Raw genomic sequence first — 21,830 nt, 5'->3', positions numbered from 1 at the left:
TTTCTTAACTATTGGTGTTATCTGAACAGAACTGGGTTCCCACTGAGCTGCAGACATTCACGCCCCAAATTTTTTCTATTATAAGTCAATGTCACTCTCACTTTTTCCCTAAATATACATTTTTGTATGGCTGTCAAAACTGAATCCAAGTTGTCATTTTATTCTCTAATACATTAGGAACTTAGGAAATGATGGATATGGCATCCGTTCCTGGGGATACATTCCCCCCTCCTTTTAATATATGATTTTCCTTGAATACCCAACCCCCCCCCCCTTTTTTTTTCTTCTGAGGTAACACCAGATAGAAGCAGTTAGTTTAACAACATTCTTTTATCCCTTCTATATTGTCTGTTCCTTAACTCTTGTACTGGTGGAACATGTCTAGTCCCCTTCTCTTGTGGATCAGTTTTCTCCTATGCAAAATAATTTGAGACTGTACTATAGTTCTTATTAATATTATTATTTAAAAAAAAAAATTACAGTACTTCCTAATTATCTTGCTGTCTGCTGGTGCTATTTGAAAGGATTTTCATTTCCTGAAGGAAGATGCTTGAATAACTTTTTGAAACTTACTACATAACCATAATTTTGTTTTACTATTTCTTTTTCTATTTTCTTTATTTTTTTTCAAAATGTAAATAATTTGCTTTGTCTTAGTGCTATGCATATGAAAATATATTTAAAGCAATTCTGATGGACTTGAATTGCATCCATTTTGAGCCAAAACCAATGCAATTTTAGTATTTTTTTTAATTGCATTCACAAGTTGTTAGGTGTTTCTAACCCACCTTTATTAAATTTATGATTAGCTAGTCTTTTTCATGACTTTTTAGTTAATATGATATTTACTGTTGCTTGGTTGCATTAATATTTTTTAGCCCTGATTCAGAACTTCAAGTATCTCAATGAAAATAGAAAATTGAGGATTTGGATTTTGTTCTGTGATTTCATTAGAGCATCCCTTTCCTCATGTTTGCTGCAGAACTGGATGTTTCACAAATCCAGCTTAGGGTATCAATTAGAATGTATTCTAATTGTGACACTTATTCACATTGGAAAACTTCAAGTATCCATTGTGTCTTATTACATTTGTTGTTTGTTGTTTGTTTAATCAGTCCCAGTAATAAGTGCTTAAAACTCGTTCTTTCTTGTTTGTCTGTAGGGCAAGAGGTCAACCTAAAATTCTGTGGTGGGACAGAAAAGCTGATATGCTTTCTGATGTGTGCTTGGTGTGAGCACACATTTTTCTTTTCAGAGAAAAGCAATGTATGGTTCATATGCAGGAACTAATAAAAAACGCCTCGTTCAGTTATCTTTCTTACTGTTCTAGTATTTTAGGAAAGACATAAAACATTATTTAGGTTTTCCCTGGCTTTCTGTCATATGGAGTTAGGAGTCCTATTGTATTCCTGTTCCTAAAATATGAACACTTATGTAAATTCTTAAACCTAGATTCTCTGTATCTAGTAGCACCAGAGCATGGTAGCATCCAGCAGACATGATACATGCTCACAATGTTAGATATTTAGTAGCCTGTGATCAAGTCTAGTAAGAAAGATTTCTCTTTGCTTGTGCAGGATTAGGAGCCTAAATTAGCTTTGAAGTGCTTGAATGTAAAAAACTGAACACACTATCTGAAATCAGCCACAACATAGATAGCATTATCTGAGCTTTTCTTCACAATTATTGACACATGAATGCATTTCAATCTTAACCTGCAACAGCCTTTGTTATCTCAATCTGCACCAGAAATTGCCAGCTGTGCCACCCTCTTTGGTAATTACGTAACATGGATAAATATCCACTGGGACCTAGGACAAGAGCTCCAAAAATATTTTTAATTGATCCATGAATTAGACATAAACAGTGGTCTCTAGGCATGCATAACTAGAACACTTAACCATTTCTTCTGCCTAGAGCCATCCTAACTCCTTACGTTATCTCTTACAGTCTTTTTTAGGGAACCCCTAAATAAAAACTCTGTAGAATACTCAAAAGACATTAAAGTAGTGTGTTATATAAATTATGATTATTTTACTGTCCTCATAATATACATTTATGTTTGCCATCCATGTATGTTCTGTTCTGTGTATTCTGTTCACTAAATTTTGCCAAAGTGAGTAGTGGGCATATGGAGAGGAGGAAGAAAGAACAGCACTTATTTCATGTAATCAAAGAGACAATATATAGCTAATAAGATTTCAGGTTTCCTCTCCCCTCCCCTCCCCTCCCCTCCCCTCCCCTCCCCTCCTCTCCTCTCCCTTTATTTTCTTCCATTCCATGAACTTTTGCCCTGTTGTATTGTTCCAGGAGGAATACAGTGTCCGAATAGTAGTGCACTACAGGAAACCCGCAGCTGTAACGAGCACCCTTGCACTGTGTATCATTGGCAGACAGGCCCGTGGGGACAGTGCATAGAAGATGCATCTGTGTCTGCTTTCAACTCCTCTGCCAGCTGGAATGGGGAGGCCACCTGTTCTGTGGGGATGCAGACAAGAAAAGTCATCTGTGTGAGAGTCAACGTGGGACAAGTGGGCCCAAAAAAGTAAAGATCTTAAAAAATTATCTTTTCGTAATGGGATTATTTTTGGATCTTGCTGACAAATGACTGCATGTGAAGACAATACTCCCACCTCCTCCCAATCTTTTTGTTCTCATAAAGGAACAATTTGTCTTTTAAAAACACAAAAATGAAGCTACTGAAGGACTGTGAAGTACCTTTCACACTTGATTTTTATGGGTGATATTTAGAGCGGTGATTCTGCTGCCAGCTAAGTCCAGTTGGCTCCTTACCATCTTCAAATTGAGTCCAAGTGAATTTCTTGGGCCATGTGTGTAGTGTGTGTGCAGTGCAGCACCATTTCCGAGATCCCTGTGTTAGCTCCAAATGGGAGTGTGCTGTATGGATTCGTGCAATTCCCCATAAAAATATTGTTTTGGGTCTTAATACAGTACAACCTGTTAAAGTGCACGTTCTCAGAAGCAGACCGAGGAGGTCAAGCATAGTAGAGCTCTGACACAGTATTAGTTCGAACACTAGTTTGACAGCCTTTCTTGGTGAGGTTTTTGTTTTGTTTTTCCCCCATATCCATGTTTTCCTAAGAGATCCCTTTTGTCCAATTATTTAAATTCTCAGCCAGGGTTAAATTCTTAACCAGGGTTAAATACGGATTAGCTACTAGTAAAAAATGCATTTGATAGTATCTCCATGCAGTTTGTCAGTCTGTAAATATATCCCATTCAGAAGAGATTCAGAGACAGAAGAGATGAGAGCAGAGGTCTTTTAGAAAGTTCATGAGGCAGCTATTCTCATACTAAATATTTACCATTTCTTGCTTTATTCAACAGTAGACTTATTCCTGGTTTATTTTAAATGGAACTATGGCGAACCACACCAGCCCATTCAGTAACCTAAATTGTTCGATGTCTACATTGAGTTGTGTTCGATTCAGTCACAATACTACTATACCTTTTATTTGCTATTCATTTTACTTTAAAAAAAAAAAAAACAAAAAAAAACAAACACTAATGATTTATCTTCCTTTTAAAATCTGTTAATGCCTCTGCCTTTGATTTGACCTTAAATTTTTGGGAGTATGACTATTTTATTGTGTCATAAATGAATCATGTGAAATGAGAAAAAAGTATTGGTTGATCCATCAAATTGTCAAATTAAAATTACCAAATCATTTTTAAAGAACTTGACATTTAACATGAAAATGTAAATAGGAACCTTGTTTTAAACTCCCCTTAATAAAAAGGATTACTGTGGAACGATAGAATCAATATTATTGGCCTTATCTACCTCACAAGTTATGGACTTCAGCTTGTATCTCTTCTGTTTAATTTGACCTTGAGTAAGGAATGCCAAAAAAATCAATACATTACTTTAAGCCACATATACTAAATACAAACAATATAAAAAGATAGAAATGGTGTTCTAATTGACCTAATTGCCTTGCCCAAGGATCTGAAGAGGAATTGTAATGTACAGTGCTCCTGAAAGATGAAGTTGTTAGTGAAACAGTGAAAGTATATAATTCAGACTTTTCTGTATGCTTATAATTTCTGTTGTTCCTTAAGGAAAAAAATATTAGTAAGCCAGTGTTCCATATTGCTCGGAAACAGTTTGAATTTTGTCCCTAGAGAAAATTCCTGACAATGTAGTCACTGTATATGATTGGTGGCAGATCATTTTTTAAAGTGTACCTGACACTATATATAATACACCCATGCATACGTAATTTGATTTTATGAATCCCATACAAAATAAAAGGCAAAATTTAACTTAAAAAGATAGACAGGGCTTATGAAGACATTACGAAGATTTTTGTTGCTATAGCTATAATTTTGCATAGTTCTTCGCATTCGTATTTTAGGGGAGAAACTTTCTTTAAAGGGTGGAGATATCTTTACAAGGGGCCTCATTATAGGCAAAAAGTTGGTGTAGGTTCACAGGAATGGAACATACTTTGGAAAGAGTATGTGAATTGACAGGAAAACTCAGAAACAGACAGTAAACTAGCAAATGTTATTGCTGAAGAATATTTTCCTGTAAAGCTGCAGTTCCAATTTTCTTCTCTTTTCACCAGTTCTTCTTCCCCTGCTGACACAGGTGTAGTTCTCCACCGACAACAGAGGCCACATTTGCTTGGTAACTCATCATTAGACTTGTCAGTGCTCCCTCCAGCCTGAATGCCTCATACTTCCCCAAGCTTCCCAAGCTGATCCAATCCAAATATAAAATTGGTCTCTTATCTCTCTGGTCCAAGATGCCTTGCAGCCAACAAGAGGAAAATCATAGTAATGTTTTTTAATAATGCTCCAAAATGTAGAAGTGATGTTTTTTCGTACCTTTTTATGTAATCCTCTGACAGTCCACATTCTGTGCGCTTTTAGGGCAATAGCCATTTTGAAATTATTTTAAAGATTTGCAGTACTTCTGCAAAAGCTATAGCATCTTTTGAAAACATAATGCAGTGTAGAAGGTTGTTTGTTCTTAATGAAAAAATGGAAAAACAGAACTGGGAAGGTGACCTGGGTTAATGAGTCCCATATGTGGCAGTCTAATAATCCCTTCTATATACTGATCAAGCCTCTTCTTAAAATAAGCAAGGTCTCCTGTCCCTTCTGACGGTCTTCCGCAGACTTATTGATCTGGTAGTTTCAAACCGTTCCTGGTTTCTGTCATAATCATGGCCAATTTATACCTATATATTCCTGGGTTAGCAGCATTATTTATGCCAGATATGCCTCTTGCCAGAATTTATGCTTCTAGTAAATTTGTGAAGAGGTAGAAATGTATTTTGCTAGACTAAGCTAGATGGCTTTTCTTTACAATAATGTTGAAGCTTTAAAATAACAGTGAAAAGGAAAGAGTCTGGAATGGCAGATGAGGAATCATGATTTTTTTTTTCTTCTTTTAGTTCAATCTCCAGGTGCAGAATGCACCAGTTTTGGCTTGCTTCCACCAGAGATATTTCAATTCTAACAGGTTTTGTTTTTGAGCTCTGTCCTGGTGAGTTCTGGGCATCTAGCACTCCCCTTGTGTACCTGCAGACATTCAGTATCTCTCATGATTCACCACTTCACTGCAGAATGATTGTTTATTTGATAATGCTTCTTTTTCTTTTTTTTTTAGATGCCCCGAGAATCTCCGACCAGAAACAGTGAGGCCATGTCTGCTTCCCTGTAGGAAGGACTGTATTGTGACTCCATTCAGTGACTGGACATTGTGTCCTTCTTCATGTCAAGATGGTAATTTTATCCATTGTGTGCTAGTAGAGAGATTTTAAGAAAAGAAGTATAGTCAGATCAGGAATCACTTTTGGCAGAATACTTACCCCCACCTTCTTCTGACGGTGGAAATGTAACAGTTGATACAGCAGCTGCAGGGAAGTAGTGTTTCTGCCCATAGAACAGTGTAGAAAATTTATTTAGTGGTCTCTAAAATCCATTGTAACTTCTAGTTACAGACTCTTGTCTCGAAGGATGTCTTCTATTTTCTGTTTTGCTTATTTTTCTGTATTTTCCATAAGTATCTATTTTTTTCCATTTTGCCTGTTTATATGTGGTGTGCCTTGGCAGCCAGGAGGGCCAACCGTATCCTGGGGTGTATCACGCACAGCATTGCTAACTGGTCAAGGGAAGGGGTTGTCCTTGTGCTCTGCACTGGTGCGGCCTCACCTGGAGTAGTACTGTGTGCAGCTTTGGGTGCCGCAGTATAAGAAAGATATAAAACTGTTAGAGAGTGTCCAAAGGAGGGCAACAAAGATGGTAAAGGGTCTAGAGGGGAAGACATGTACGAGGAGCTGAAGTCACTTGGACTGTTCAGCCTGGAGAAGAGGAGACGGAGGGGAAACCTCATCGTGGTCTACAGCTTCCTCACAAGGGGAGCAGAGTGGCAGGTGCTGATCTCTGCTCTCCAGTACCCAGAGACAGGACCTGAGAGAACGTCATGGAGCTGTGACAGGGGAGGCTCAAGCTGGATATCAGGAAAAGGTTTTTCACAAAGAGGGTGGTTGAGCACTGGAACAGGCTTAGGGAAGTGGTCACAGCACCAAGCCTGACAGAGTTCAGGAAGTGTTTGGACAACGCTCTGAGACACATGATCTGACTTTTTTTTTTTGGGGGGGGTGGGGGGTGGGAGGGGGTAGCGGGCAGGCCTTGGGAGACCCAGGAGCTGGACACGATGATCTTTGTGGGTCCCTTCCAACTCGGATATTCTATGATTCTATGATATGTCATAAACTGCCTTTTGCATCTTCCACTGATAACTAGTGTTGCAGATGAAATCATACATTTCACTTGTAAGAAAGTAGCAGCAATATGTTTGTTGATATAATGTAGTGAGTGATTTAACAAAGCTTAATCTTAAATAAGACAGCAACTTAACATGATTTGAGATGGCAGGGTACAGTTGATTATTTTGTTGATTATTGGTTAGGCATTAGAATGGGTTGTGCAGGGAGGCGATAGAGTCACCATCCTTGGGGGTGTTTAAGGAAAGGTTGGACGTGGTGATATTGATGGTTGGAGATGGCTGGACCAGATGATCTTGGAGGTCTTTTCCAACCTTAATGATTCTATGATTCTGTTTACAGCATAGAGGACAGGGTAAGTCAGACATGTTGGGAAGACTCTCCCATTAAGTCATGAGGTTCAGGGTGGATTCCCCTCATTTTCTAAACTCATTGAACCTTAGATATAAGAGCCTAGGTATGGCTGAATCAGCCCCTAGTCCCAGACTTGGTCAGTGGTTTATACTGAAAAGTTTGAGGGTTATAAGTGTACAATCAATCCAAGATATACTCTTTGCAAAGTTTAGCAAGCCATTAATCACTTACCGAGGATCTGTTGTGGCAAGAAATCTGTCAAAAGGAATAAGGGATCTCTGCAGCAGGCATGACCTTGAGTGGCATCCCTGCTCAAGGGGAGATCCTGTCATGCAACCAGATGCCATGCAGAAGAGCTCAAAGGGCTCTTGGCCTGCTCACTCTTTATGGGGTGAGATGATGGACTAATAGTTTTACTGTTTGGTTTTTTTTTTTTTTTTGGCACATGTTCCATCAGCCCTCAGCTGCTGAGGAAAACGTCTGTCTGTCAGCTTCTTCAGCACCCATCTTGAGCCAATATTGTGATCACTATCTGCCTGAGCAAGGCCTTGGGTGCAGTGGCCAGTGTTTGAACAAGGCAACAGTCAGACCGAAGGCGAGAAGGGGTGGAAAGGGGAGCACACCATCATGACTAGTCACAGGGTAGACATATATCTCTTAGTATAGCACTAAAACAGATATTTCTGCAGTTGTAGAAACTGCATTTGAATTGTCAGATTTTGCCTTTAAAAGTACATATGCTGCTTGTTCATCAGAAAACCTGAGGCTGTGTATCCCAAGATATATATGTATATTAATATAGTTCGGGCAAAACTCTCTAACTTTTGCCTTTGCTGTTTTTTTTTCTACCCCAAGGAAAACAGAAGGAAATTTAATAAGCAAAATTAATAAGAATAAGATGTTATTTAGTTGATGTTAATGGTCTGATTTAAATATGCATTGCAATTTTAATACACTTGGCAAAACCCTTAAAAACAGTGCAGGTATCGGTTGAATTTTTATGACATTATAATTGTACATGAAGTTGAAGTGATGACTGGCTTAATATTGCCTACATCTTTCTGCCTTATCTCTTTTTCTTTTTTAAGCTTAAAAGGAGGTATGTTTCTAATATCTACCATTACGGACAAAGTCTGTAATACTCCTTGTTCCACAGGGTGCTAATCCCTGTGCGGGATGTGATGATTACTCACAGCTACCATATTATCAGAATGTAAGATATTGTTACATCAAATATATGTACTTCAAATGTCACAGTCTATTCTTCATGCTTTGTAAAGGACACAAACATAAAGTCATTTTCACAGTAATTCATAATAGAGCTTAGTTCATTCTAACAAATAAAAGAATGGTTAGGAAGATTAAATTTATAACCTTTGAAAAACACCAGATAATTAAGACCATTGAAACTGAATCTATTATATATACTTGTTCATTATTAAATACTGTGTTCTTTTACATCAGTATTAATGGTTCTTGCTGAAATGGTTTTGTTGGGGTATATCATCTTGGACAAAAATGTTGTCCTTTTTTCATTTTTAAGAAAGTTATTGATTTGTTAATCATATTTTCATTAATATTGACCACAAACTAGGATGTATTCTTCTATAAAATAGTGTATTAGTTAACCAGTATGGGCATTTCTTCTCCTCTGTGTGTCAAACAATGTTTTCATACTACTGCACAAACTGTTTTTTTTTTTTTTTCCATGGGCTTTACCCATTTGTGTCAGCAAGCTAGTCAGAGGCTTTGGGCAGCACGTCTGTCTTGTCCCTTTTGCCAGCCCCTGGCTTCTCCTGGAGCTGATTGACTCAGGAGCAGAGGGTTTTCTCAGTTCTGAAAAAGCAGCCAGGTGGTGGAGAGCCACTGCCGGGATTCTCCTACTGCTTGCTCCTAATTATGATTGCTTGGCTATGGTCCAGTATGCTTCTGTGTTCAGACAAGCTGCAGCTGCTGTTGTAACCCACCAAAGCTGGTATCAACCCAGTCAACTGAATGTCTGCATTACAGCTCTCTGAAAAAAAAATAATAAAGTAAAATAAAATAAAACAACACCAAAACGAATATTTTTACCTTAAATATTTGTGCATTAGCTATTCCTATGGAATTAATACAAATTTGTGGGTTTTCCCTTCATATTCTGCCTGAAGCACAGGTATTTGAAGTGGAAATCAAAATTCTTATGGGAACTATTTACTATTTATCATTAATAATGAATGACTATAATAATTAGAATCTATAAACTGTAAATTCTAGACTGAGAAAATAAAAGTTCACTGTTATATGTAGAATATGTTCTTTTGGAATATTTTGTGGATCTTGGTAGGGTAATGCTTGTGGGAAACAAGGGTATAAAGAGCAGAATTAAAGCCCATCCTGGAGATAACCAAAGAGTGTAAATTAAATTTGTTATATTCCTGGCTGTAGAGATTAGCAAAAGGCAATTAGATTTTCTGATTGAGACACTTAGTGAATGGAGAAATAACGAAATATAATAATTTCTCTCTGTTAATTTATGTTTCTAGTTTTGCAAGCCAATGATTAAAGCATATTTATGCTTTGAAACTAATATGTAGCAGCAGACTGAGATGGTTGTTCTTGTTCCCTTAGACAGTGTGTTCGCTTCAGCTGTATATTCATTCAGACGGCATTGTTGTTGCTTTCTGTTTCACTCTGCTTCTAGGTCTTTAGCTGAGATTAAAGTGTTTTATCTATTAGGCTTAATTTTCTGAATATGGACAAAGTGGTATGTCACTATTATAATGATTGACTCAAATACCTGTTATGTTAAATCTTATTTTTCTCTAATTACTGTCATCCCTGTATAGTAGCAGGAGAAACAAGTTTTTCTACTCTTTGCAGGAGATGTTGTAGTAAAAAAACAGTCCCGTCACCGAGTCATTATCCAGCTCCCTGCTAATGGTGGTCGTGAGTGCCCAGACACTTTGTTTGAGGAAAAAGAATGTGAAGCTTCTCCCGTCTGCTATAGCTACAGGTAGTGTTTATCAACCAAAGGCAGTTTATGCATGATTTTTCAACCTCTACCTACCTCTAAAGTTTGTTGAATTCCACTTAAGAAAAATAGGATGCATGGCTAAATCAAGGTTTCTGAATAGATATGTACACTCAGTTGGGCCCACAGTGTATCAAGACCAACATGTCAACATTTTCTTTCCTTTGAATTGGGAAATTATGTTTTTTTGTTTGTTTGTTTGTTTTTTACAGTTTCTTTGCAGGAACATTGCAACTAGTAAGAATTGGTTTCCAAGATAAATCTTGCCTTGCAATTATTTTGAAATTCTATATGATTAAAAAAAATCTATTTTAAATTATCTAAACCAGTGAAATGCAGAGTCTATTTAGAAGAGCTCAGTTCTGCTGCCATGCAGAAACATACTCTCCGTTTTTCCATTCCCATCAATCCAGAGATGACCCACCCATTGATACATCCCCTAACGTACAGTGTTGACTGATCTTCACCAGAGAAGGCTGACAATTCTAGCAGGTGGTGAACACCACTTTAACTGCTTAAGAAAACTTTTGGGGCAGTTTTGCAACATCTGTCTGAGTGGCATGAGAAAGCTTAGATGTACTTGATAAAATAATATATGAGGGTTATTTTTAATGTATAATTTATATATTTGAATTGGAAGCCAATTTTTTTCCAGTGGACAGAGAAAAAGGCTTGCTAATTTCCATGAAAACACTCTGTTGCAGAGGTACAAATAGAATTTAATTTTATTTTGGCCAAAACAGATTGAGATTAAAGAAATATATTGCTTTCATCATCTGGTAAGAATTATCATTGCCAATTCATTTGGAGGCAACACTGTATGTAACTGAAAGATATGAAAGTATGCAAAACAGCATTGGGAAGCTATCACAGTGAATACTCCAAGCATGAGAGAAATATAATTTGAAATCTTTTTCTAGTCAATACCAGCATCAGAGTTATATCCTTTAAAATACTGTCTGCTCCTCATCTCTTTAGAATCTTCAGTACCAAATTTTACCTGAGCTACTACAGGATGATGTGCTAAGTAGAAGTAGCAACTAGAGTTGCTAGTGAGTGGTAAATGAGGTGATTTGGTTTTCATGACATGAACTGCTACTGAACACATTTTCTGCATATTTCCTTTAGTATCTTTCTGACCTGTACACATGCTGTGACAGGTGGACTCATGCACTCAGATTTGCTCATGAATTAGTTCAGATATTAGCCAGCAGAGGCAGGTTACAATGAAACTTGAGGTAAGTGATTTGATCACTTTATACAAAAGAGCAGAAGATGGTCTGAGCAGTGGATTTAGGGTTTTTTTTGCCCTCACTCTGCGTAATTCAAAACACTCTGGATTATTTTGGAACTGCGACATTAACTGGACTTCCCTGGATTACATTTAAAGGCCTAGAGTATTCTGCAAAACTAGAATAGAATTTTGTAGAAGTTTCTTAGCAGTTTAAATTACAGATTAAATAATATAGGCAGCACAATATTTCATTTTTTTAATCAAAGCTTTTTTCAACTTCTTCTTGATTGTTTTATTTTGATATGATCTGGGCCCATACACTGCATTGGATCTCTTGGTTGGCTCCACATTTCTAAGGTGCTGCCACTCGGCTACCCTAGACCTAAGTGCTCTGGGATCTCCTGAGGCACTGTTGCAGTCATTTAAACTCACTGTCCCAGTGCTTTGCTGTGTCTGTGGTAATTTTTTGCTCCTGATTTCACCTTTTTGGTATATTGTTTGGAAGAAGCAGCTTGGCAAAGGAATTTATTCTTTGTGATTTTATTGCTACAAATTTAGATGAATTGTTTCTACTTGATTATTTCATCCTCGTTTCAGGTGGAAGACCCATAAGTGGCGCAGGTGCCAGCTAGTACCATGGTATGTGCGCCAAGACAGTCCAGGAGCACACGAGACTTGTGGACCTGGGCTACAAGCAAGAGGTTAGAACCTGTTGTTTATTCCGCAGATGTCTATGGCTGTACTGGTGTGGGAACTGCCTAAAATTCAGTCATTGTAATTTAGCATTAATTTTACTTAAATTTCTGGTGATCAGCAGAGGAAAATACTGAATGCTAGTATAGTAGAGTGCATCCTAACTGGTATTTGGCAAATGCTTTATTCATATAATATCAACTTTAATTTATTTTTAAGTACTGATACTGCATCAGTGACTAATTCATGGTATTATTTGTTGGGTTTACTTCACCATCCTTACCTGAAGCACATTTCTGGAAAGTTTTCTCTGAAGAGAAATAATAAATAAATAAATAAATAAATTTTTTTTTAAAAAAAAGGAGATAGGTCACTTTATAGTCTTCTTTTTGTGGAAAAAAAACGGAGCAATTTCACCTGTTAAAACATGACGTTTTTCAGGTGGCAAGGTTGTGAAGACATTGAATCATAGAATGGCCTGGGTTGGAAGAGACCTCAAAGATCATCTAGTTCCAACGCCCCTGCCATGGGCAGGGATACCAACCAGTAGATCAGGTTGCCCAGGGCCTCATCTAACCTGGTCTTGAACACCTCCAGAGATGGGGCATCCACAGCCTCTCTGGGCAACCTCTCTGGACATGTTTATAAGTATATCTGTTAGACCAAATGTAAGACTTTTGTTACCTGTAAGGATTGTTCAAAGAATTAGGATTGGAGAACCCTACAATAATTTTGGGCTAGAGGAAGGCTGTGGAGGTCCTGTTGTCCAACCCTCCACTCATAGCAGGGCTAGTTTTAAACTTAGATCCCACCCAGCCTGGAGAAGGTTGCTCAGGGATGTGTCCAGATGAGTTCTCAGCATCTCCAAGGATGGAGATCACACAGCCTCTCTGGGCACTTGCTCTGCTTGTCTGCTCTTGTGCTGAAAACGTTTTCCCTAATACATGTTTTGAAATTTCCCTTGCTGCAGTTTGTCTGTGGCCCCTTATTCTTTCACTATATACTTCTGAGAAGACTCCAGCTCTCTCTTCTTTATACCCTTCGATCAGGTGTAAAGAAGGTAGCTGTAGAGTGTAATAGGAGCACAAGAGGTGCAGGACTTTGCATTTACACTGCTAAAGTTCATGAGGTTTCTGACAGCCCATTTCTACAGGCTGTCAAGGTCCTCTGAATGGCAGCCAGACTTTCCAGGTAGGTACTGACTGCTCCTCTCAAACTGGTGTTGTCCTCAAACTTGCTGAGGGCACTTTCTGTGCAGGTTGTTAAAGATGCTAAACAGAATTGGCCCCGGAATTAACCACTGATGTGTAGCTCTCTTAAACAGCTGCCAGTTTGACTTCAAAACCACTGACCTTCCAAGGCCAGTGACCCAAATGTTTTTCCACTATTTGCATTTAATAGAAAATAATTTTAACAGCCACGTACAGCTTTACTGTCACCTGTTTTCACAGAGAATTTTGTAGATTTAATAGAATTGTGTATGTGTGACTGTTTATAGTAAGGAGATATTTATAGGTGCATTAAATAAACTCAGTATGAAAATAATTACAGTTCCCACTTACTGTGTTACAGTAATTGAATTGCTTTGAACTACTAGTCAACCCTGAATTTCAGGAAGGTCTTTTGCGTTTGCTGAGTGCAAACTTCTATCTGTTAAAACAATATTGTCTCAGCAGATTGTAGAATTCCTGATAAAGGACACTGCGAACTGCAGAAATGAAATGTTATGGTCATTAATTTCCTTGCAGTATTAAATGAGGTTATGGTATACTTTAAAAAGTCAGAGTAAATCTTAAGCTAGTAACTTCTACCATTTACACAGAAGGTGTTACAGGAGATCAGTTTAGGACTTACCATGAAATGAAACCTGGAGGTATTGCCTGCTAATATAAAAGACTTCTGACTGTGGTAATTCTTTCAGAGGTCTATCACTAATGCAATCTACTTCTAGCAGCTCTGAAGGATACATTCATATAACACTGAGAAAATAAGATTTCTGTCTTTGACGGTAGGAGTTCAGTACAAAATGTTATTTTCTATAGATGTGTTGCAGAGCCTCATTCTAATGACTTGGCCTCAAACTCATTAATAAAGGATAGCCAATTATTGTGCATGCAAATTGTATTTTATTATTCCATGTCATGAGAGTTTCAGGGTTTTTTGTGTGTTGATTGGTTGTGGTTTTTGTCATTGTTTTTTTAAGCTCCAACTTCAATCATGTGTATTACACATATAGTAAGCAATACATGATTTTGGAATTACTGATTGTATGTTTTGATAGTTTTGTATAGGTTTTCTCCTACACAGGGTATTAATTTACTCCCTCTCCCTTCTTACTTTCTAATTTCTGCCATGAAAACAGCCATGTGTGAAATTTTAGTGGTGCACGTTACTCTGGTCCCCATTACAAGAGTTGATTTCATGCAGGGTGCTCTGTGAGTGGAGGCTGACCTGAATGCAAGCTTCTGGATGATTAGATTCTGCCTTCAGCAGTATTAGAAAGATTTCATGAGTTTTTGAAGGAAGATTCTTGAAGAGGTTTTGTCCGTTCTCCCTGCTGATTCTTAGCTACCTCCTGAATACTTAGCTTCTCAAAAATAAAGTTTCTACAGACTGTGGAAAACTTTGCATGATAGTATATTCTTAAAAGTTCTGTACTACACATCATTTATTTAAAGATTATTTTGTGATATAGATACAGAAAAAGACAAAACTACTACGGTGCAAGTCCTTTTAACTACCCCCAAATCAGGAAATGCTAAACAATGAAATATGAAATCTGTTTGGTATAATATTTTGATACTGCATTTATAATGTGATAGTGAATACAGATATTTTGAATTGTATATTTAAGCATTTTTTGCTGATTTCTCTACAAATGTTTACGATTTTATGAATGTATATGTAAACAGCAAAAAAAAATCAATGGAAAAGGAGTTTGAAATTTCTGGAGCTCATGAATGTAGAAATCACACATTCATCTGTTTCTATTAACTTACTTTTGAAGATGAAGTGAAACAAAATTCTTGTAGAAGTCAGTCCTTTGGTTTCCAGTGGATTGTCATTTCATTTTTTGTTTATACTCAATAGAGCAGTAATTTCATTCTTGTATGTGACAATAGTTCTGCTCTTTTTCAGTCTGAGATATTGCCAATGCTATTAGTTTATCCTGTTTCTGATGTGATTGCCTACACAAGAACGCTGTAACAGACAGTAACAGCAAATGTCTTAAATGAGAAGGAGTAGGAAGGTATACCAGGGAATAGGCACATCTGACTATGCACTCATTTGCAGTTTATTTTCAACAAAATAGTCTGTACTGTTCATATGTTAGCTAGAAAGATAGTTACATCTGAAGGAAAAACTAGAAGTTAGAAATCATTTAAAATTACTGGTTAGATGACTGATCTTAAGAATGTCTGAATAAAGATAAAGCATATGCATGCCTTGCTTTATACAACAGCTTTACTATTCACATTTCCATTCTTCAGCTTTTTTTGCCACATTGGTCTTGCTCAACAGAAGAGAAACTTGGGTGAATCATAAAATTTAGAATTGTGATTCATTGTTAAAGACAGCTCTGTTTCTAGCTGTCTTGTGTAATGGCGGTTTTGTTACAAATCATGTCAGTTTAAATGAACATGTCAGAAAATTAGAACTTGGGTCAGTGCAGAGGAAAGAGAAGGAAGGGGTTTGGTGGTTTTGCTTTTTGTTATATGAACGGATTTTATTTAGAATTTTTTTGTTAGTTATTCATTCAAATGATGGGAAACTATTTATATCTAAACCCAAGCATTGTAACATTGCATTTAATACTTGAGAAGCAAATTCATTGTTGTAGTCATTAATTTATTTGAACAATGCAGATAGTTATGATAATTGTGCTGAGTTTCTATAATGAATGAAAATTTGCAGTCTTATCACTGGTAAAATGTCTTTTAACAGTGGATAAGTAGAGCAAGAATTATTCTGTAATTGCAGTAACTTAAGACTTCTAACTTGCTCTTATTCCAAACCCTCATGAAAGGGTCTTATGAGTGCATCAGCAATGAGTTTGAAACGTCCGCTTGACCCTATCAGAAAGCAACAAGAAGCAGAGAGAGAAACCGTGTTTTACTACAACAGCATTTATGGTTGTGTTTATTATCGTAAACTGTTACTCAGTTAACAAGCGTAAATTGACCAGATGTCTTGATGAGTCACCTGAAACCCGGGAGGGAGAAACATGGTATGTTGGCAAATACAAAATACAGAATCTGGAACAAGAGAGCAAATGCTTGATAAAACCAGGCTTCTAGTATTGGATGGTGATGTGGGCTATAAAACTCACTGTGGACCAGGAGAGGAACCTGCTCCAGCTAGTGTGCTAAGAGAGACTGCTTTGTAATTCTTACTGCCAACATTTATTTAGCACATAGATAACTTCAAAGCAGAGGTCTGCTCAGTGAGATAGATTAATGTATAGTTTGAAATTGTGAACAGCTTCAGCTCAAGCAGTTATACATGATGTTATGTTCACATCTTAAACATCTATGTCAGTAACCCTCAGCTCCAGTAAAGTCTGAAGGAACTTAGAAATCCAGTTCAAATCCCTTTTGAATTGTACAGGAAAGCCTAGGAAACTTGCTTTCTAAAAGAGGTTGTCTTGCCAGTAGCCTCTGCGGGTTTAAGTAGGGTTTGTTGGATCACATCCCAGTGCTAGTGAAGAGGACGTATAGCAGATAAAAAGCTAGAGTGCCCAAACCGCAATAGCCTAATCACATCACGATGTATATGGATGGATGCACAGGGAAGGGCTACCACAGTGACTGAAAAGAGATTTGCAAAAGGATGTGCAGCCTGCAGTCCTTGCCACCATAAATCTTCCTCAGAGTTTTGTAAGAGGAATGGGATGAATATTGTGAAATCTGTCAGCAGATTCTATAACAGCAAGAGGAAGGTTATTTATAAAATTTAAGCAGAAGCTTATGTAACCTTGCTGTCAGACAAAATATCTCTGAATAGCTGTACTTGCTGTCACTGGGAATTGGCCGTTATTAAAGGTCTGATCCTGAGGTCTCACCATGTTTCGTTCACAGGATGTGTCTGGAGTTATTTGAAAGACTGTGAAGCAGGGGAATTGGAGGAAGATTCCTAGGATTGCCGTGAGCACACAAGGTGCCTTGCAGGCTTGTTTGAGCTGTGAGGAGGCTCAGAAGTAGAGCTGGTGGTCAGAAGCACTTTCCTCTCATCGCAGCTAAGTAGGGACTGTAGCCTACCTCTCTGGACATTGCTTACCTAGAGGGGGGATTTGCTTTTGTTACACTTGCATGCCCTCATCAAAAGCACAATAAAGGAGACAAAATGACAAAGGACTGCTGCTCCTTGATGGAGCTATAAACTACCATTTTAACACCATCGAGATTTAACAGATGAGAGTTCCCTTTTCTCTGGTTCGTATGACTAAAAATTCACTGCAGATGACAACAGGCAGCTTCACGTTTTTTACTGAAAAATTTGGACAGTAGTGCTCCAAAGCATTATTTACATTATTTATTTATTTATTTATTTTTATTGCTAAAGCAAGAACCAAAATCTCCAGACAACTCTTTTCAGCAGTAACACGTTGTTACTCTTTTTGTCACATAAAGAACTCTTAGACTTACGTTATCCCATTATTGGCACGTGCTTCTGCTTAAGATACTTCATGATAGAATTATTTTATCATGCAGTGTCTAGTCAGAAAAAGCTGGTAAACATTGATGAAGTCATACCCTATGCAACACTGATAGTAGGTGTAAGAAAAATAAGTGTGTGCTGGAATAATTTTGCTTTTCTAGAAATGAAGCAATGATTTCACAATTGGAATATTTAACAAATGAAAAAGTAGCACAAATGTATTGTAAAACAAAGGACATTAGGGCACTTTCATTTACAAAGTACTGCTATTTTTAGGTGTCTGTGGGGTAACCAAATCTTGCATCTCAGTGGAATCTCAGTGAAGTACATTAATGATGGGAACAGTGTTGGCAAGATCTTTATATAAACTTGTGCATAACAAGACTTGTTAAAATACAGTCTTAGTGTTTCATTATGCCACCAACAAATGTATTAGCCTGTAGTCCCCTGTGACTTAGTGGAAACAATGCTATCAGATAAAATTTTAATTACATCAAAGTCCCATGTCTAGAAAATTTAGACTGCTGTTTATTTCACACCTTTCTTCTGGGAGATAATTATTGTTAAATGCCAAAACAATTTCCTAAGTGAATAGTTTCCTTGTTAAATTTGATTTTTCTGTTAGCCATACTCCTGTTTTATGTTTTCACTTAACAATTACTTGTGCTTAATTCAGTAATAGAAGAACTGCACTCTTTCCATTTACTGCTAATGTCTGTAATAAATGTGACATGGTTGTATAGGCAAAATAATTAGTCTGGCACTGCATGGCTTTATAGTAGTTGAAGACATTGCTTTGTATACTAAGTTAACCATTGATCTCAGTGACATTTACTGAACATAATTACAGGATTGCATTTGATCAAAGATGCAGGGGCTGAATTTGCCCATATTAGGCTGTGTGTGAAAAATGTACTCTTAACATCTCCATTAAAAGTAAGGGCATTGCTGATGTCAGGCAAGACATTTAGCCAAAATAATGTGTTAATGTTATGTATGCATTGGTCAAAATCTTGACTTTAAGTAATGAAAAAATAGCCACTGTTCTAACAGTCAAAGGAGTATTAACCTTTCAAATGTATACCCTAATCTGTGGAATAACAACAGTAAAATGGATCCAGGTCCTGTCAAATAGAAATAGTATGAATAATTATGGACAGTCACTCTGAAAATTAAGATTTGGGAATTGATTTGGTATGCCAAGCTGTCTTCTAATTTGTCTTGTTATTAAGGTGAAATATTTTGGTCTCAAGAATGAAGTTTTCCTGCTTTGATTGCTACGGTTGAACTGACAGTTAATCAGGGAAGAAAAAAAAAGGTTAAACCCCAGAAGAACTTCTCACCTGGGTCTGCTTGATGTAAATTTGATGTACTAATATGATTCTGAAAAAAATTATGGCACAGCGAATATCTGTCTTCAGAGTAGTGTTTAATGACCAAGGAAGATAGAATGAATATTGGCTTTAGAAAAACTCAATTTAGCTAGAAAGAATGTTCTTCAATGGACAGTGTTTATGGCTTCTCAAAGGATTAGATGGAGAGGCGGTATCTAGAATGGGTATTAAACTTTTGAGGTTGGTCATTAAAAGTTATTGGGTTAATCAGTGGACAATCTTTTAGCCCTTTGCTAGATACAGTTTTAATTGCTAAAAATGGTGTCCTGTATCTCCTTGAGAATGTAGTGAAGATAATGCAGTTAGTTTTGCTGATGAATTCAACTTTGGCATGTGCATTCAAGACAGAGGATTTAGGTTTGACCTCTGGAAATTTCCATGTAGTAGAACTTGTCTGAACTATGTTTTTCCCCTGGGGTATCTTATGTATGTTATTAGCTGGAAAGAGGATCTCACAAGAATCCCAAACCACAATCCAGGTCTGCATTAGAAGATGCTGGTTTGACTTGTGCTTTTTTGTAATATTTGGATAACTACAGAAATCCTACAGGAGGTACAGCTCACACACATCATTAAAATTGTTGTTATATGGATTTTAAAATTTAAGATATTTGGTTTTGCTCATTGAATCGTTCTATCTGGAAGAAAAAAAAAGGGGGGGGGAAGGGGGATTCTTTGTATAACATCCACCAATAATAATAGGATTTGACAGAGTAATTGTATTAGACAATGTACAGCTGGTCGATCCCCCAGTAAGCGCAACTTAATGCAGTACTGAGCCTATTACAAACAGTGCTGGCAGCCCTACACCAAAGGGCAGTCAAGGATCAGGCAAGTTGTTTGCTTAGTATCTCTAGAAAAACAACCCTCCCCCCTCTTTCACGGTGTTTTACCGCAGACGTGGAAAAAACAATTCACTTAGGGCCTTTAGGTATGTTTTACTAGGCACATAGGTTTGAAACAGACCATTTGGGTCATCAAGTTCAACTTCCTACAGTCATCATGAAGTAGAAATTTAGAACTATCAGAAGAAAAAAAAGCTTTATCAGGAAAGAAAAAAAGGTTTTTGCACAGGTCACGAAAGACTTCCAATTGCCTTGAAACAATCATAAAAAAATACATACATTTCATCAAGTATTCCTCCTTCCTCTGGAAGGAAAAAATCATGTATAGCTCATTTTCTGTTTTATTTTCTGTTTTATTTTGAAACTTTGCATTCAAACGTGTTTTTTTTCTCCAACAGTTGAACTTGATTATACCATAATAGTTTGGATGGTAAAATTTACATTTTTTTCCAATTCGCATATCAATAAAACAATTATTGTCAGTACAATTGAAGTACTATGTTTAAATTACGGAGCAGTGTGTAATATAAAACATGATATTCTGTCATATGTATAGAGAATGATATATTGTGTTTGGATGTAATGTTGCTGCAACAATTGGTGATCCAAATTACTTTCACAGTCATTATGAGAAACTGCATATACTGTGTGCTGTCAGATGCCAAGAAGCATAAATATGATTCTATTGTGTAAACAAACAACTAGAACTTTCCAATCTAGTTACTGCATAATAACTTTTATGGTTTTGGGGGCTAGGAAATAAAATGAGATTTACTGAGGCTTAGGTTAGAATAATAGATAAGCAACCATGTTAAAAAAAAATCCACGAAGAACAGTAATAGAACATTGTTAAAGCCTATATTAACAGAACAGCCCTATTTGTAAATCCTTATATTCCAAATACTTCCTTTTGTGCCACCTGTGGTTTTTTAAAGAAAATTATTTTTATTTTAAGAAGGTTTTGTTCAGGATGTGGCTGTCCTATAAAAATTTGTGCCCCTACATGTTGGTACCCCACCCACAGCAAACATGGTTAGTCGTTCAACTTTTTTACAAGAACAAAACCTTCTGAAGAACATTGAGCAGCAATACTGCTGCAAGTGGCTAAGCAGTATTTAGAATATTTTTCTAAATTTTATGTCTGTCCCTTTTCTAAAATATATGCTATTTATACAATTTTGTATCTTATGCACTACTCAGCTACTTAAAGTGTCATTTCAAGTTTTTAAATGCCTGAGTATTAGCCTGTCTTTGTAGGAAAAATGATAATGTGAAAAGCAGTACAACAGTATGGATAACATGGTGCAGTCTTTATAATATTTAGAGTTGTCTATAATTTTTTTTTCCTGGTAAATACTGATAGAGAAATAGTAATTTAAAGAAAATCTCAAAAAAAGTCAGAAATATCAAATGTATTAATTCAAGATATAAGTGATTTAAAATACTAGGCTGTCGTATAGCTATTATGGGCTTTCAATGTGAGTTTGTGGTAGTATGTTGTAGACTTACTAAATTAGAGACATCCATGAAAAACTGATGAATTAAACCCCATCCTTTTTTCCTTCCAGCAATTACTTGTCGCAGACAAGATGGAGGACAGGCTGACATCAGTGAGTGCCTTAAATATGCTGGCCCCTTACCATCCTTAACACAGATATGCCAGATTCCTTGCCAAGATGATTGTCAGTTTACAAACTGGTCAAAGTTTTCTTCCTGCAATGGGGACTGTGGAGGAGTCAGAACAAGAAAACGCACTCTTGTTGGTAAGAGTAACAAGAAAAACAATGCATCTTTTATTAATCGTTGCTACTGTTTTGATTAAAGCCTTAGTTGTTCTGAGGCTCCCTTATGACAAGCAAGCAACATTTATCATTGGAA

The 21,830-nt window shown here is 36.9% G+C and overlaps 1 protein-coding gene across 1 annotated transcript in view; it reads left to right on the top strand.

Moving 5' to 3' along the window:
- THSD7A (thrombospondin type 1 domain containing 7A) overlaps window positions 1-21,830 on the top strand; it is a 297,034-nt gene that overhangs the window by 228,041 nt on the left and 47,163 nt on the right. Inside the window, exons 12-16 of the mRNA XM_080578905.1 lie at window positions 2,311-2,545; window positions 5,642-5,757; window positions 9,978-10,110; window positions 11,960-12,063; window positions 21,521-21,715. Coding sequence (XP_080435031.1) covers window positions 2,311-2,545; window positions 5,642-5,757; window positions 9,978-10,110; window positions 11,960-12,063; window positions 21,521-21,715 — 783 coding nt within the window. The remainder of the gene's footprint in view (window positions 1-2,310; window positions 2,546-5,641; window positions 5,758-9,977; window positions 10,111-11,959; window positions 12,064-21,520; window positions 21,716-21,830) is intronic.

Source organism: Anser brachyrhynchus (genome assembly GCF_964034855.1).
Source record: "Anser brachyrhynchus genome assembly, chromosome: 2".
Classification (NCBI taxonomy): domain Eukaryota; kingdom Metazoa; phylum Chordata; class Aves; order Anseriformes; family Anatidae; genus Anser; species Anser brachyrhynchus.
This window is presented reverse-complemented; position numbering and strand designations above follow the sequence as displayed.